We start from the raw sequence: 14,287 nt of genomic DNA, 5'->3' as shown, positions 1-14,287 counted from the left end.
TCGTATGAATGGATAGGGAGTTTATAGTCAAACAGATCATGTACGGGGCTTTTATTGTAGGCTCGATTACCAGCCGCTGTTCGGGAAAATGAGCCCGCACTCAAAGACCGGACCCGGGAGATGGCGGAAATCGAGCCTACTTTTATTGTTGGGAAGTTGAAAATCTTGTGCATACACAGTTAACGATAAATTGGCCTTGTCTGAGAAGAACCACTGTAGCCTGCATTGCGTAAATTCAATGCCAACATATGAGGGTAAGAAAAAAAATGTTTCGTCTCAGGCGTTACCCCGTACCTCACATTGGTTTCGCGTACCCTTCTCCGGAAGAGCGAGGACCCTGTAAGCGAGACCTTCACTTGCGTTACACAGCATTCTGGGATTGATGAACAATAGGTCGCCATTTTAGACCTTTCCTGTGAACTGAAAATGCATGAAGTTTGTGATTATTTTGTGGCCTAGAAAACAAGGGGCAAAATCGACTCACAACTTATTTTAAGCATTGAAAGGCTACTTTCCGAAGAACCTAAAATGGATCAGTATGTAAGAGTAACCGAAGATGAGTCGCTTCCTGCCATAGAGCTTCCCACTGAAACAGACGGCGCCATTTTGCTGTCGACATTACAGGCGCAATTTCCCGGTGCTTGTGGGTTGAGATATAAAAATCCCGAGACAGACAGCTGGCGAGGAATCCGCTTGGTGAATAACATGTTGTGCCCTCCTGCAGAAGATGGATGGGGCGATCATCTGTACGTTGTAGTACAGAAAAATGGTGAGAAAATATAAATCAACGTCATGCATTCTACGAAAGCTCTACATATCAGTGTTCATTTAAATGGTCAAAATGCAAAGTTTGGGTAAGATTTCAGCAAAGCCTCATGCATTTAGTATGCATACATGTTTCCGCTCTATTAAATTCATATGTGAGAAATAGCATTGCTGCATGATGAGCTGTGCGCAAATCTTATCCCAACATAGTCACCCTGAGTTCATGTACAAAGGAGGAATTTAAACACAGGTATACCACCCTCAAAGGATTAACGGGGAGGGGGAGGGGAAAAAAGGAAACACTTGCCTGTCTACCTCACAATTCTGAAATTAAGAATTTGTTCATGCTCAGCGTGCGTATATCGAGTTATGGATGCACGCGGGAAGTTTGGAGAGCACGAAAGATGCGTAAGAGTTGCACGAGGCGATAGCCGAGTGCAACTCTAGCTTCTTGAGTGCTCTCCAAACTTCCCAAGTGCATCCATAACTCGATATACGCACAGCTAAAAGCATGAGCAAATTCTTTTATAACATAGCTGACAAAAATGCTTGCTTTTTGATTAACTGCAAAATTCTCGTAACGCGCGACACAATAACAAACGGTTCTATTGGCTGATTACGAACACGCCACAGTCGTCTAGTTTGAATGAAAATATTCTTTCTGTAACAGTGACAAAGAAAATTTTCTTCTTTCTTCGTTAACGATCAATGGAAACTAAGCAGAAACAAAGGTAAAAGAGTCTTAAAGTTCACCTAAAGTTAAAATCCTCCGTGACATGTTCGTGAGAAGTCGTGGAGTATGGTTTAGATTTGCTAAAGAGATGTTTATGTTTTGATCGCCGAAATCCAGAAAAAAAGGTTTTTAGCGAAGACGACTGTCATCCTTGTTTAAACTCATATTCATTTACGAACATTGGCTGGTCATTACAGCTTCCTGAGAAGACCTGGCAGCAGTTGTTTTTGTGAGTAATAAATTTATGTCTTCTTGTGTAATTTGTGTAATTTGCGAGAGAAATTTTCCTGCTTCAGTCGAATTGTCCGGAGATAACAAAGTGCATGACAAATTTAAAAACAACAATAAAAACAGAAATTTTGCCTTTAAATGTTGTTGATGACCAGTTGGTGTCTATTTTGTTCCCAGTGAATGTCTTTCGGCCAAAATTTGCTGCAGCTGGTCTTCGACAAATCTGCGAAACGCGCAACTTGCGAGTTTTTTTTTTAATTCGGCTTGATTTTTGCTGCTTGTTGGATCAGGACCTAAAAGGTCAATGCCGATAGAAAAATTGGGCAGTTTTTCGCTGGTTTCTTCCATATTTTAAAGAGAAGGAAAAGTGCACTGCAGCTTAAAAGACGACAACTTTGCAGCCAGGTAAAAAAAAAAATGCTCACGTCATCTTATTTACGCACGGGCGTGCGTAAATAAAGATTTTGTTCATAGCGGCTCAATAGGACTTATATAGGGCGAGCACGCGCGCTATGTTATAAAATGCCTTTGCCCTCTAATGCAGCTTCTGATTGGTGCTGGTCAGTCAAAGCAGGTATGTTTTGTTTATGTGTATTGCAGATATAAAATATGCTTTGGACTGATACTTATTTGAATCATGCTTGAGGGAAGTTTTAGCAGATCTGGCCTGATGCCTAAGTGATCTGACAGTCAGACCTTTGGGGATGCTGTGATGTGACAACAGAGTTTATCACTAGACTAGAAAAAAAAACATTCGACTGCAATAAATTATTACAGTTCAGTGGTTTTGAAATGCTGTTGCCATTAAATGGTTTTAATTTTCTTGTGTAGCAATAAACTCTGAGAGGATCTTGTGTTTTTTATTAATCACTCATGGGGGATTACAGAGTCAGACTTACCATCATAGACCAATTTGGACGCCACTCAGTCATATCGCCATTATTGATTCTATTAATTTAATCTTCACTTTGCAACGTTAGACAGTACAACTAAGCGAAAGATAGAAGAATCACCCAATGCTGTAAAAGAGCCGGAGTCCAAAATGACAAAGATGTCTGCTACAGAAGAGAACTCAGGGGATCTAATTGTCTTAGGACTTCCCTGGAAGACAACATCAGAGGAAATGAAGGAGTATTTCCAAAAATTTGGTGCAGTAAACATGGCAGAGGTAACCACAATATAATAAAAAGTAGAAGTTTTGTTAACTTTTGAAGTAGACATTTGTGAAGAAAACTTCATCTAAATGGCACTGTCTAGCAGCCTGTGTTTAGCTTCAAATTTTTAATTGAGATACTGTGTCTACTCATTTTATGAGGAGAAAAGAAAGTAGAAGGAAGACGTCAAGAGGGCAGTGACAACTTTAAAGCCAAATAGAGTTTTAAAATTTTGCCTTCTGTGCATGCTCAAGCCTTAGAAGCTTTAAATTAGCTTCAAACTCAAAAGAACACGTTGAGTAGTAATCGTTTTGGCCAGATACTGACCAGAAAATGGCTCAGTGTGAGGGTCAAGAGGGCTAAGAGGAAAGGGAGAGTTAATTACCCTGAACATTCTTCCTTTTAAAAAGGGTGGGGAAGGTCCTCTTAGAGAGGGGGAGAGGTTTTGTATTATTGTTGTGCTTTTTCTTTGTCAGGTAAAAATGGATTACCACAGTGGAAAGTCAAGAGGATTTGGGTTTGTGAACTTCAAGAGTTCTGAAGTAAGGCAGAAAGTTTTATCTCAGGTCCACTACATTCAAGGCCGTAATTGCCATGTGCGGGAACCGGGAAGTAAGGTAAGTACCAGGCCTCGTCTTGGATTGGTTTTTGTATTTGTTTATTTAATACAGTAGCCATGACAATGATAATGACATTGGTAACAATTAATTATTTTGAGTTTGTATCAGTGTCAAAAGCATTAATAATTTGTATTTGTATCAGTATTAGTGATATCAATAATTTGCATCTGAATCAGTATCAGTGATATTGGTAATAATTTTTGTTTGTATCAGTAGTAATGACATTGATAAAAATATTTTCATTTGTATCAGTATCAGTGACATTGATAATTTTTTGTATCAGCATCAATGTCAGAGCTCAAATAATTAACCCTTTAAGCCTCAAGTCTGATCTCTGTTCTTAAAGAATTAGTTGAGAGAATTTGTTAAAAGATCAAAGCATTTTCCATCAGGTGATCATTTGATCAATTCTCATAACTCAATCTTTTGATTATATTTGTATAATTGATGTTAGAGAGAAAGTGATGTTAGCCACTCTTGGAACTTAAAAGGTTAACGATGTTATGCATACAGAACATAAGCATCCAAGATGAATAATTATGCTTAGCTGCACTGAGTATCCTTCCCTTTTAACAACAAGTTTCTTGGGTTAGACCCTTTTACTCAACCTGAAAAACCTGAATTTACATACTAAAGGTTATCAAAAGAACAACCTCCCTTCCTCGTTAAGATCTCTTTAAATTAATTTGTAAATTTCTGCTTTTGGGGGACAGAAAATGAAAATTTTTATTTTGATGCTGCAAATAATATAGAAAATATGAACAAAACTTTATTATTAGCTTTACAAATTATTTATAGTTCTTTTCCTTTTCCTCAGCATGAGGTCATGCCAAAGAAACTGTTTGTTGGACGTCTTCCAGATGGCACCACAGAGAATGACTTGTATGAGTATTTTAGCAAGTTTGGTGAAGTGATTGATGTCTATATTCCAAAACCCATGCGTGGAATCTCATTTGTGACATTTTCATCAGGGGAGGTTGCTAAAAAGGTTCATTCACAATCTCACCGCTTTGGTACAAATCTGCTGAATGTGAGCGTCGCAGAGCCAAAGGCAGCAAAAAATGTGCCAGTGACATCACATCAAGACATGCACCCCATGCACTCCTCCGGGGGATGGGGTGGGGGGTTGGGATTTGACATGTATGGGATGAATTCCTGGAGTGATGGAGGCCGTCAGAATATGCCATTCAATGTTTCAGCGGCGTACAACTCCATGATGCAGAGCATGTTAAACATGGGAAATCCATCAAGCGGGTCGTCAAGCATGATGGCATCCAGACATAACAGGAGATAAACTCAAGTGGTAGGACTTCAACACTGTTTTGTGGATTAGAACTCTCAGTGAGTTTGCAAACATGTTATTTTTAATTTATGTTGGTCATTGATCTCAGGTTATACTTTACAGTAATACAGGATAATGATATTATCTTTAGATTTGATCTCGCTAATACACTGTATACAGGTGTATGTTTAAATTCTTGTTATGCTAGGGAGAGAACAGCCATAGACAACTCCTCTAACCATTTTTATCAGCTGCCCTGTCAAAATGTAGAAAGCAAACTTTTTGGTACCCCCAAAACAAACTTTATTAAGTCCCGGCATTCAGATTTAATGTTAAAGAAGTCGGAGACATTTTTACTAACAGTGAACCGTAGTTGAAATAAGCATGAAACATGTAACAATAATATTTATGGCATGTAGCTGAGTGAGGTGTGAAAACATATAAAACTGACTCTGTTCAACTAGAATATTTAACATTTTGAATGGTTGCATGTGATGTCAGAGACTGCATTATTTAGAGACTCTTACCATGAACTTTTGATCAACTGTTTTGAGTTTCTTTTGTACAACAAACCTGTCCTTGTAAACTTAGCTAAGTACCATTCTAATGAAAATTTATAGTACGTAGTATACTGATTAATCTGGTTTCTGTGAAAGTTTAGTGACAGGGCAAAACAATAATACTTGAAGTAATTTGTCGATTAAAATGCATGGATGGATTCGTTATGAGGTCATTATTATGCACTTTTAAAATACTATGTTTTAAAATGTTTGTCTGATGAAGTGGAGTTGAAGTGGAGAAGTGTTTGTTTCAAATAGACAGGAATCATATTGCTGCAAGTTCGGTGATGTGTGAAATAACAAATTCATTTATCTTGTGGCAATTAAGTCATCCGTACAAGTTTTCCAGTCATGGTTTGGAATGGCAAAGAAGAGTGGAAGAGTGACTTCTGATTCTTCACACATCTTGAATGCTGTTGTATGCATCTGTCACCACCAGAGACATACATTCGAGGGTCACCTGATTAATATATGCAAGAATGCAAAGGGTGCACTTTTTTGCGTGTGTGTACAAGGATTGTATTTTCAAATTTCTGGATGTTTGATTGTTTCACACTCATAGGCTGTAAAGTCATTTTAGGGTAGTCAGCTGATTGTAGAGTGAAAGGGTTATTTTTGAGTGTTAGGTGCCAAGAGAGTCTTCTCTCAACACGGTGCACAAAGGTTTAGATCTCATGGTTTAGAGGCAAAAGCTGGAATCTGATTAACCACATCCAGAGTGTAGGAAGACCTTAACGTGGAGTGCAAAGGTGTGATTTTTCAAGTGAAACAAGCAAAGAGAATGCTGAATGATCAAATTTTGTGATGCTGGAGAGTCTGACATGGAATGCAAGGGTGTGATTTGAAGGGTGACAGCCACAGAACCACATCAAAATCGTCATTTTGTGAGATGTAGAGTCTTGATGATGGTTTGCAGAGGTGTGATATTCAGAGATTGAATAATAACCTCCAGAGTGCCGTCTGTGAAGTAAGAAAAGCAATGTGGGAATAATAGTGAGAGTCAGTCAAGGAACCAGCTGTAAGTACATTTATGCAAGTAATTTAGTAAAAATTAGGTCTTCATTTTCAAGAAAGGTTTCTGTCAGCAAATTATGGGAGTACCTTGTTAATTATGCAGTTAAACCTCCGTGAATTAGCCACCCTCGATCAAGCGACTTGTGGCAGAGCCTAGGCATTTGTTGAAATCACCGTAAGCAGAACTCGTATTAATGTCACTAACCTTTAATTAAGCAGCCTCTTTTTTCTTGTCCTCTGAGGGTTGTTGCTCAGAGGTTTGACTGCATTCATGTACAAACTGAGATGAGTGTGGGATGTGTTAACCATTATAAGCAGCCACTGAAATACATGGGTGACTGATATAATTTTTTTTACGTCAGTCATGCAGTTAATAACAGTTCTACTTTGGGTTGGCTGCATTTTGAAATGGAGCATGACATGAAGACTAAATTTTATAACTAGAGCAAATGAATGATCATTTTTTGTTGACAACCATAGGGATTTTATCTACCTTGTTTGAAGGCACAAGGTAACCATTTTTATCATTCAAGGTGAAGACTGGAAGATGTATTTACTTTTAGTACAGAAAGTGACAAAGCCACTTTTTTTCTTCTTGGCAGGATTTTTTGCTATGATGTGAACCAGTAGGAGAGGAAATGCAGTTCTCCTTTTACTCCAGGTAAAAATGCTATGCTGAATTTGTTTTTCAATGAGTTATTCTAACTTTGCCTCTGTCGATGAAAACTTGGTTGCATTACCATAAGTAGGAACGACCAAAGATGCTGAGAAAGCTTCATTCTCCAACTAGACAGGGCACCACAAAAGACACTTTGGACCCTAGAACACCATTTCCATTGGGGAGTGGGTACTCCTGCTGCTTTTGCTGTGGCAAAAGTTTTGTCTGATAGCTCAAGGGTTATTGTCATTACTTGTTTTGCAATTATTTTCATGGTTTTGCTCTTTAGAGCTCTGGCTAGTAATCAGAAATTAGGACGTTGATTTTTGATTTTTTGAATTTGTCTCACCCTGTTCCAGAGGTGTTGTAATAGTTGGGATTGATAACAGCTATGATAATTATGGCAATTTCAGTTTTTAGAAATACAATAATTACAACCTACCACTCTGACGTTTCATTTTAGCATAAGACTCTATCAGTGTGTATACAATTCATGGAACACCGAAGTTGAGTGTGTGCAACATAACATGCAGTGACATCCTGAGATCAAGATTCCCAATGTCCTGACCTTGTGCTATTTCATCTAGTAACAGCTGTTGGTTCCTGGAAAGTGAAGTGGTGTTAATTGATGTCTTATTTGCCTGGCACTCAAGGGACTTGGGTTTGATTCCTTGCTCGATTCACACAGTACAAAAAATATCAACTATAAAACATCGAGACTAGTCAACTGTAATGTTATGCTATGTTAAAAAAAATATCATACTACGCAGTACAGAAAGAAAAACTTTACTTTTTAATGAAGTATTCAGTACAAGGAAAACCTTTTATTTGTGACTATGTAATTATTTAAACAACATAGTTATTGTAGAGTTCAAAACTTTTGTTACAAATTAGACCAAACTCATTGGCAGAGCAAAGACTACTAAAACAATGGTCTTCTGCCAGTTTGTTATGAACAAAGGTAAAGTAATAAATTTCCATCCATTTTATTGTACTTGTAATTAGTTAAAGTTAGGGTATAATCAGAAATTCAAAGAGCTTTGGAATGAAAAATAAAATTTACAGTTACAGACATTTTTCCTCAACACTCAGTGACTACTCAGTCCCCTCTGAAATATTTTAGTAGTGATGTTCCTTTAAAATTAATATACTTTAAGACTTATTTTGACCTATAAAAGACAAGGATGGGTTTAAGCTGCAGCAGCCTTCTTGGTCTGATAAGAGAACAACATCTTTTTCACTTCAGCAATAGCCTTTCCTGGATTTAGTCCCTGGACGAAGAATAATATTAACAGTGAAGATTAGATAAGTTACCTGTAAGGCTGTTGGTAAGATTTCAAGTTAGTACACAGAGAATTGAACAGCAAGGAATTCATTCATTTTACTATGAAAGTAGCCAGGGCTCTTGCTCATAGTAGCTGGGGGCAATATCTGGTCCTGGACCCTCAATGACAGTCCTGGTTTTAGTTATCATAAGGCTGGTTCCCATATGTTTGGCCAAACAGAGAAATACACTAAACCTAACTCCCAATCATTGGTGTGAAGAGGACTCACAGTCACTGCTACTGCTTTAACTTCCTTATTAATCTTTGGATAATAATATTTACACTAATTACATGTATATCAATGATGAGGCAATTTCTATTTAAGTGCAAATTGCCATTATCCTCATTCCCTGGATGGGATGCGAATTCATCACATGGTTCCCCCCCCCCCCCCCCCCGATACCCATTTATACACCTGGGTAAAGGGTAAATCGAGACCAAAGAGGAGCAACGTTTCTTGTCTAGTGAAACAATGGGGTGGCAAGGCTTGAACCTGAATCTACAGGTCCAAAGTGTAGGGTATAAGGCACCTGGCTACCATGCCATCATTCAAATATATTTATTTGTAGGTAGAATATTATTGTAGCTTTTCTCTAATCTCATTCATTGTGCACAAAAAAGGTCAAAATACAGCCTGTATTTCATTCAGTGAAAATACAAAGAGTTACTTTACCTTGGGGCAAGTCTTTGTGCAGTTCATGATAGTGTGACACCTGTACACTTTGAACGGATCTGTGTCAAGTTGAGCTAAGCGCTCTTCAGTGTAGTCATCCTACAACAAGGTTACATATATATACTTCAAGTTAGGAAGCCAATGTTAAATATAGTGACAACCAAAAAAATGAAAAAAAAAAACTAAAATAACTTGTTACAGGTAAACTGTTTCAGTACGCTTTTGCCCAAATTTTTATCACAATGGGGTGTAGCAAAATCAAATATTCACAGTTAACCCAAAAACTAAATAAAGTTGGTTTTTAACAGAGCACATGTAATACACTGTAGTTTATCAGTAAACATTATAGGGAAAAACAAGTACAACAGAAAAAAATCAGGACTACTAATACTGCAAAGTTACAGGAATAGAACGTAGTGTTAATACTTGCCCGAGAATCAATCATCCAGCGGTAGGCCTGCATAAGAACTGCTGGCCCAAGATATTTATCTCCATTCCACCAGTAGCTAGGGCAGGATGTGCTACAACATGCACACAGGATACACTCATACAAGCCATCCTAAAATACCAAGAAAGAGAGATCAGTTTCAGAGAAGGCTAGGACAGGAAGTGCTGAAATACTTGCAAGGTACTGTAAACGAAAGCTAGCCTGTGTAGCAAGAGTTTCTACGCAAGTTCTTGGGTAAAAGTTGGAATGAATCACCAGAACCACACATGGAAACCCTTGTATCATGCAGTAAATGAAAGGCCAAGGCAATTTTCTTTTTACCCTTGATGTTTTCTTTGCAAGGCTGTGCTCTAAGTAAAATTGAAGGGGGCCTGGTACTCTTAACCTGTCAATCCTAGTTGCCAAACAGCAAAAGTTGCCCGCCAGGGGCTACCAGCATAGAAGAGGTAGTACTACCAGTGCAGTATCAACTCACCAGTTTCTTTCTGTCTTCAATGGACTGTAAATACTGTTCCTTGCCATATTCCACCTCAGTTTTCTTCTTAAGATATGGCTCAATTGACCGATACTGCTCATAGAAATTGTTCATGTCCTAAATAAATGTCAGACAGAATAAACTCTTAAAATTTCATTAGTCTCTTAAATATGTAAAATAAAATAAAACATGGTTGTAGCTGTTCAGTGTTCAGCTGAAATACCTTATTGTGATGACAGAGATCACTGTCATAAAACTGAACTTACCGGTACAAGATCTTTTACCACATACATGTGTGGCAGGGGGTATATCTTTGTTTTCTTTCCAACGTCAGGGTTAATTCGACTGAAAAAAAAAAGCTCTCATTATTTTTATGATCTCTATTTCTACATTGTATTATAACAGAAAATTAAATCCATACAACAAAAACAACTGAGGTTTGAAAAAAAAAAAGAAAATAATAATAATCTTGTCTTTAATTAAGTGCTTACTAAAAGGAAAAATTTTAAGGAGAAAACAAAGGGATTGCTTTCTCCAGGTGCTGAAAGAATTATCTCACCTGATACAAGCCAATGTGTTGGTCCCTGCGATGTTCATAGCACAAGAGCCACATATTCCTGTTGAATGAAACAAAAAAGTTAATTAATGATAAAACGTATCAAAATGGAGATAAGAAAGAAAAATAACATTTAGAGATAATATTTACCCTCTCTGCATGAGCGCCTGAATGTAAGTGTGGGATCAATTTCATTTTTTATTTTGATCAGTGCATCCAGTACCATTGGGCCGCATCTGTGAAGTACAAAACTTTGTTTAAATTTGACATTGACATGTACTGTGTATGCATTTGTAAGTTAAATCTTTCTCAGGCTTCAACAATATTCAACCCAGTAGGATAAGCTTGTTGGTGTTTCAAACTCTGGAAAACCTTGATTTAATAGTACTTTTTGCTGTTGGCAATAACCTTGATTAAAGATAAAGATTTACCCTTGGAGTGGATATTATCTACAAGATACCCTCCTCTTCACAGAAATCAAATAACAGCTTTAGTTTGGTTTCCTTATTTTTGAGCTCAGGCTTCTTATTACCTGTGTAAGCACACCAATAAAACAGAAGACCTTTTAAAGAATATTTTCATAATTGGTGCTATAATTTCATCATCATCATCATTATCATCACTATCACCATCATAATAAACAAGGTCAAATGATGTATAAGGCCAACGTTTTTTTTTTTTACTGCCGACTTAATTTTACGAGGCAGCCACCAGAGATTTTGTTAAAAAGCCCAGTAGCTACTAGATAAAATTGCCTAAAACACAGAAAACAACGGCACAAACCTATTGAGATCCACTTCATATTGCTGCATTCTTGGCTTATCACCTGGTTTATCTGGATCCTAAAAATAAAAATGAAAATACTTTTTTTTAACTCTTAGTATAGATGGAGGAAGTCTGTGATGACAATTGTGCCAAAAATGACTTGGTTAATTCCCAGCATTGCTGTTAGAAATCTATCAAAGCTTTTATTACTAGGGTGACGATTGGAGGTAACAAACTTGTTTCAAAAGCAGCACATGTGGTGTGATGGTCTGATGGGTACCTTTAGGTCACACCCGTGACACCCCTCTCCCAACCCATGTCTGCAACATAGCAAATAATGATTACCAGGCCCCAGTTGTTCAACAATGGGTAGCCCTATCCACTGGATAAATCAGTATCCAGCGGTTAGCGTAATATTGATTTCCGTAATACTTGCCCACTGGATAGTGATTTATCTGGTGGAGAGCGCTATCCAACGTTTGAACAACAAGGCCTGTACTTCTAACTACAGTTGAACTGCCATTAAGCAGCCACCCTTAAGGTACCAGCAAGTAGCCACTTACGGACTCAGGTTGGCCGCTCAATAGAGGTTCATCTTAAATAAGCAAAACTTTAGCAGACTTTGTTTTAAAACAAACTTGCAATGGGAGAAGCAATACTGGTCCACAATAATAAGAGTTCTAAGACTTGGGTACTGCTATGAGCAAAGACAAAGAGAAGACAAGTCTAATGAGCTTACGACAAACACACCATGTTTCCTTAGCGCCTTGCACATACCTCCTGGTTCAATACCAGGTCGCGCTCATACAACGATACGTAGCCACTTAATGGAGGTTTAACTATAGTACTGGTTGAGCAAAGAAATTTGAAACAAGCCACTCACCCAGCGGTAGACTGAGAAAGTCTTCATACGAGGACTCTCACTGACTGTGGCTGCATTACGAACAGGAAGCTGCAAATAAAGTAATACAGCATTAGTCTGATGCTTTACTTTCTGTCAGTTGTTTAGCATTAGGTCTATGGAAAGCTGATAGAAATTCGCAATCCTGCAACTCTTGTAGCCTCAGCTCCCATGCAGACATCCTTAAGGCTTTGTCATGCGTTCCTTCCCCACAGACAGGGAGGATTGCATGATGAGCCAAAAGAAAGTCTGCATAAATGGGAGGCTACATACGTATTTAATTTAATGCAATCACTGTACTTAATTAAAATGCATTCACACCTCCCATAAATAGTTGTCAAGAATGATGAGTTTTGGTGCCTATTGTGCAGGAGGTTGAAGCTTACATGAAGTTCCAACTACGATGCTTTGATAAGTACAACTGATTCAAGTACCTTATGAAAGGTGGTCACGTATAGAGGATTTACTATGTAGGTTGAGATGTAGCTGCCTGGGCCAACAATAGGATTTTATACTATGTATATATTTCACCCAGATCACAGATATTTCTGCTTTCTTTTTAATTATAGAGACCTAAATAAGTTCATTCTGTGGTTAGACAATCTTAATTTTCTGAAAACTTCTATTGAAAGAGAAATTATTACTGATATAATCTTACAAGTGTTAAAAAAATATGCTTATGTAACGAGAGAAAGAGTTTACACTTAAATTTTTAATTTAAGAGGAACTATTTGGATAAAAAAACTTTCAATTTGACAAAGTTTACCGATGAAAGCTTGTGTTAACGTGACCTTAATGTGAACCAAAAGAATCCATCGATTAAATAAAAACCCTGGATTGTGGCCGGGCGTTTGGAAATCACTAATCTCGTTTTCGTGTTAAGCTTATGTTGAATCAATCACACTGAAAACAACAACTTAGTTGATTAGTAACCTCCATTCATCTAAATCAATGTTATTCAATTTCATCTCCTTTCACGTACCTTTGACAAAGCAACAACAGGCCTTAACTGCAAGGCTTTAGCAGTTATGATTCTTCCACAGACTGCCGAAACCGCCGCCATATTGGTTACATAAGTTTACATGCAGTGATGCACGAACTTCCTCGCCACAGCAGCGGCCTGGGACTAGTCTAAGCGCGAAAGGGTTGACGGGATCGGAGGGCCGTTTTAGGAGTGGTCCCGTTGAATTAAGGGTGCAAATTTGTACCCCAATCTAATATTCAATGAGAAAACAAAAGGCTTTCCAGAACTGCATGCAGTGGGTGGCAATTTGGAAGAATTTGGAACATTCGTTAAGTTCTCATTGAAGGAATTACAAGTCTACAATGCCTGAGGCATCCCCAACCAAGGAGCTCATGAGTCAAAGTGCGAAGCCTACTCGGCGAACCGTTCTATTTATAAGTCTACTCGGGAAAGGGTTGACTCCAAGGGTTTGTATGAGAGATATTGGCTCCAACTGATGGGCTCCTGTCCCAGCTAAATGTTTTCATTTTCAAGTGTTTGGAAATCAAATTCTATTCTTAATTTTTTGCCATATTATTTACCGAAAATTGAAACAAAACGGCTGCGTATGAGACTACAGTCTCGACTTGAATAGTTGTAAGTGTCTGCAAACTTGTAAGGCGTCGAGCAAACTGCAGGTCATTTTGTGCTTGATTCGTGAGCAAGATTCAATACGTTTGTCAACCAATAAACATTTCCAAGGGCTATGAGGAAAGGGAAGTCTGAGAGTACTCAATCATTATGCGTTACGTCTTCCTTTCTAGTCTCCTTTGTGTTGATCTTCACTCAACGCGACGACACACAAAGAAAGCTGCGTAAGTGAATACTTCCTCTCTACCTCTCCGCATATCCCCTTCAAATATTGTTTCTCCTTCCAGACTAAACTAAACCCATGTATGGAATTCAAGGAAAAATTTGAACAAGTGTATGACACTTTTTTTTAAAGAAACTCATCGTAGCAATACATTGTACATATAAGGCTGAATTACAAAGCTACTTCCAATCGTAAAATGATATTAATAGCTACTTACAATCGTAAAATAATTTGTACAAAAATAGCTTTAAAAAATCCTTTAGTCCTGATTACATAAATTGACACAATTTCTTCCATTTAAGGTTCCTAA

General features: G+C 37.8%; 2 protein-coding genes across 3 annotated transcripts; one reads left to right on the top strand and one right to left on the bottom strand.

Moving 5' to 3' along the window:
- The first annotated feature begins 388 nt into the window (after positions 1-388).
- On the top strand, positions 389-8,115 carry LOC140941914 (TAR DNA-binding protein 43-like). 2 transcript variants are annotated; one of them, XR_012166512.1, is made up of 6 exons: positions 389-769; positions 2,710-2,897; positions 3,360-3,500; positions 4,321-4,844; positions 6,962-7,020; positions 7,481-8,115. XR_012166512.1 is itself a non-coding variant. In XM_073390921.1 (4 exons), exons 1-4 carry the CDS (start codon positions 529-531, stop codon positions 4,795-4,797), a joined length of 1,047 nt encoding a protein of 348 aa, XP_073247022.1. In that variant the 5' UTR covers positions 389-528; the 3' UTR covers positions 4,798-5,393. The 2 variants fall into 2 exon arrangements, 1 of the variants encoding a protein (XP_073247022.1); XM_073390921.1 differs by lacking the exons at positions 6,962-7,020; positions 7,481-8,115 and having other exon boundaries at positions 4,321-5,393.
- LOC140941928 (succinate dehydrogenase [ubiquinone] iron-sulfur subunit, mitochondrial-like) lies at positions 7,788-13,283 on the bottom strand. Its single transcript, XM_073390933.1, has 10 exons — positions 13,143-13,283; positions 12,143-12,211; positions 11,278-11,336; positions 10,645-10,730; positions 10,498-10,555; positions 10,205-10,283; positions 9,939-10,055; positions 9,446-9,574; positions 9,016-9,114; positions 7,788-8,288 (listed from the first exon to the last, which is right to left on the bottom strand). Exons 1-10 carry the CDS (start codon positions 13,221-13,223, stop codon positions 8,208-8,210), a joined length of 858 nt encoding a protein of 285 aa, XP_073247034.1. The 5' UTR covers positions 13,224-13,283; the 3' UTR covers positions 7,788-8,207.
- Positions 13,284-14,287: the final 1,004 nt, after the last annotated feature.

Source organism: Porites lutea, chromosome 1, assembly GCF_958299795.1.
Source record: "Porites lutea chromosome 1, jaPorLute2.1, whole genome shotgun sequence".
NCBI classification, from domain to species: domain Eukaryota; kingdom Metazoa; phylum Cnidaria; class Anthozoa; order Scleractinia; family Poritidae; genus Porites; species Porites lutea.
This window is presented reverse-complemented; position numbering and strand designations above follow the sequence as displayed.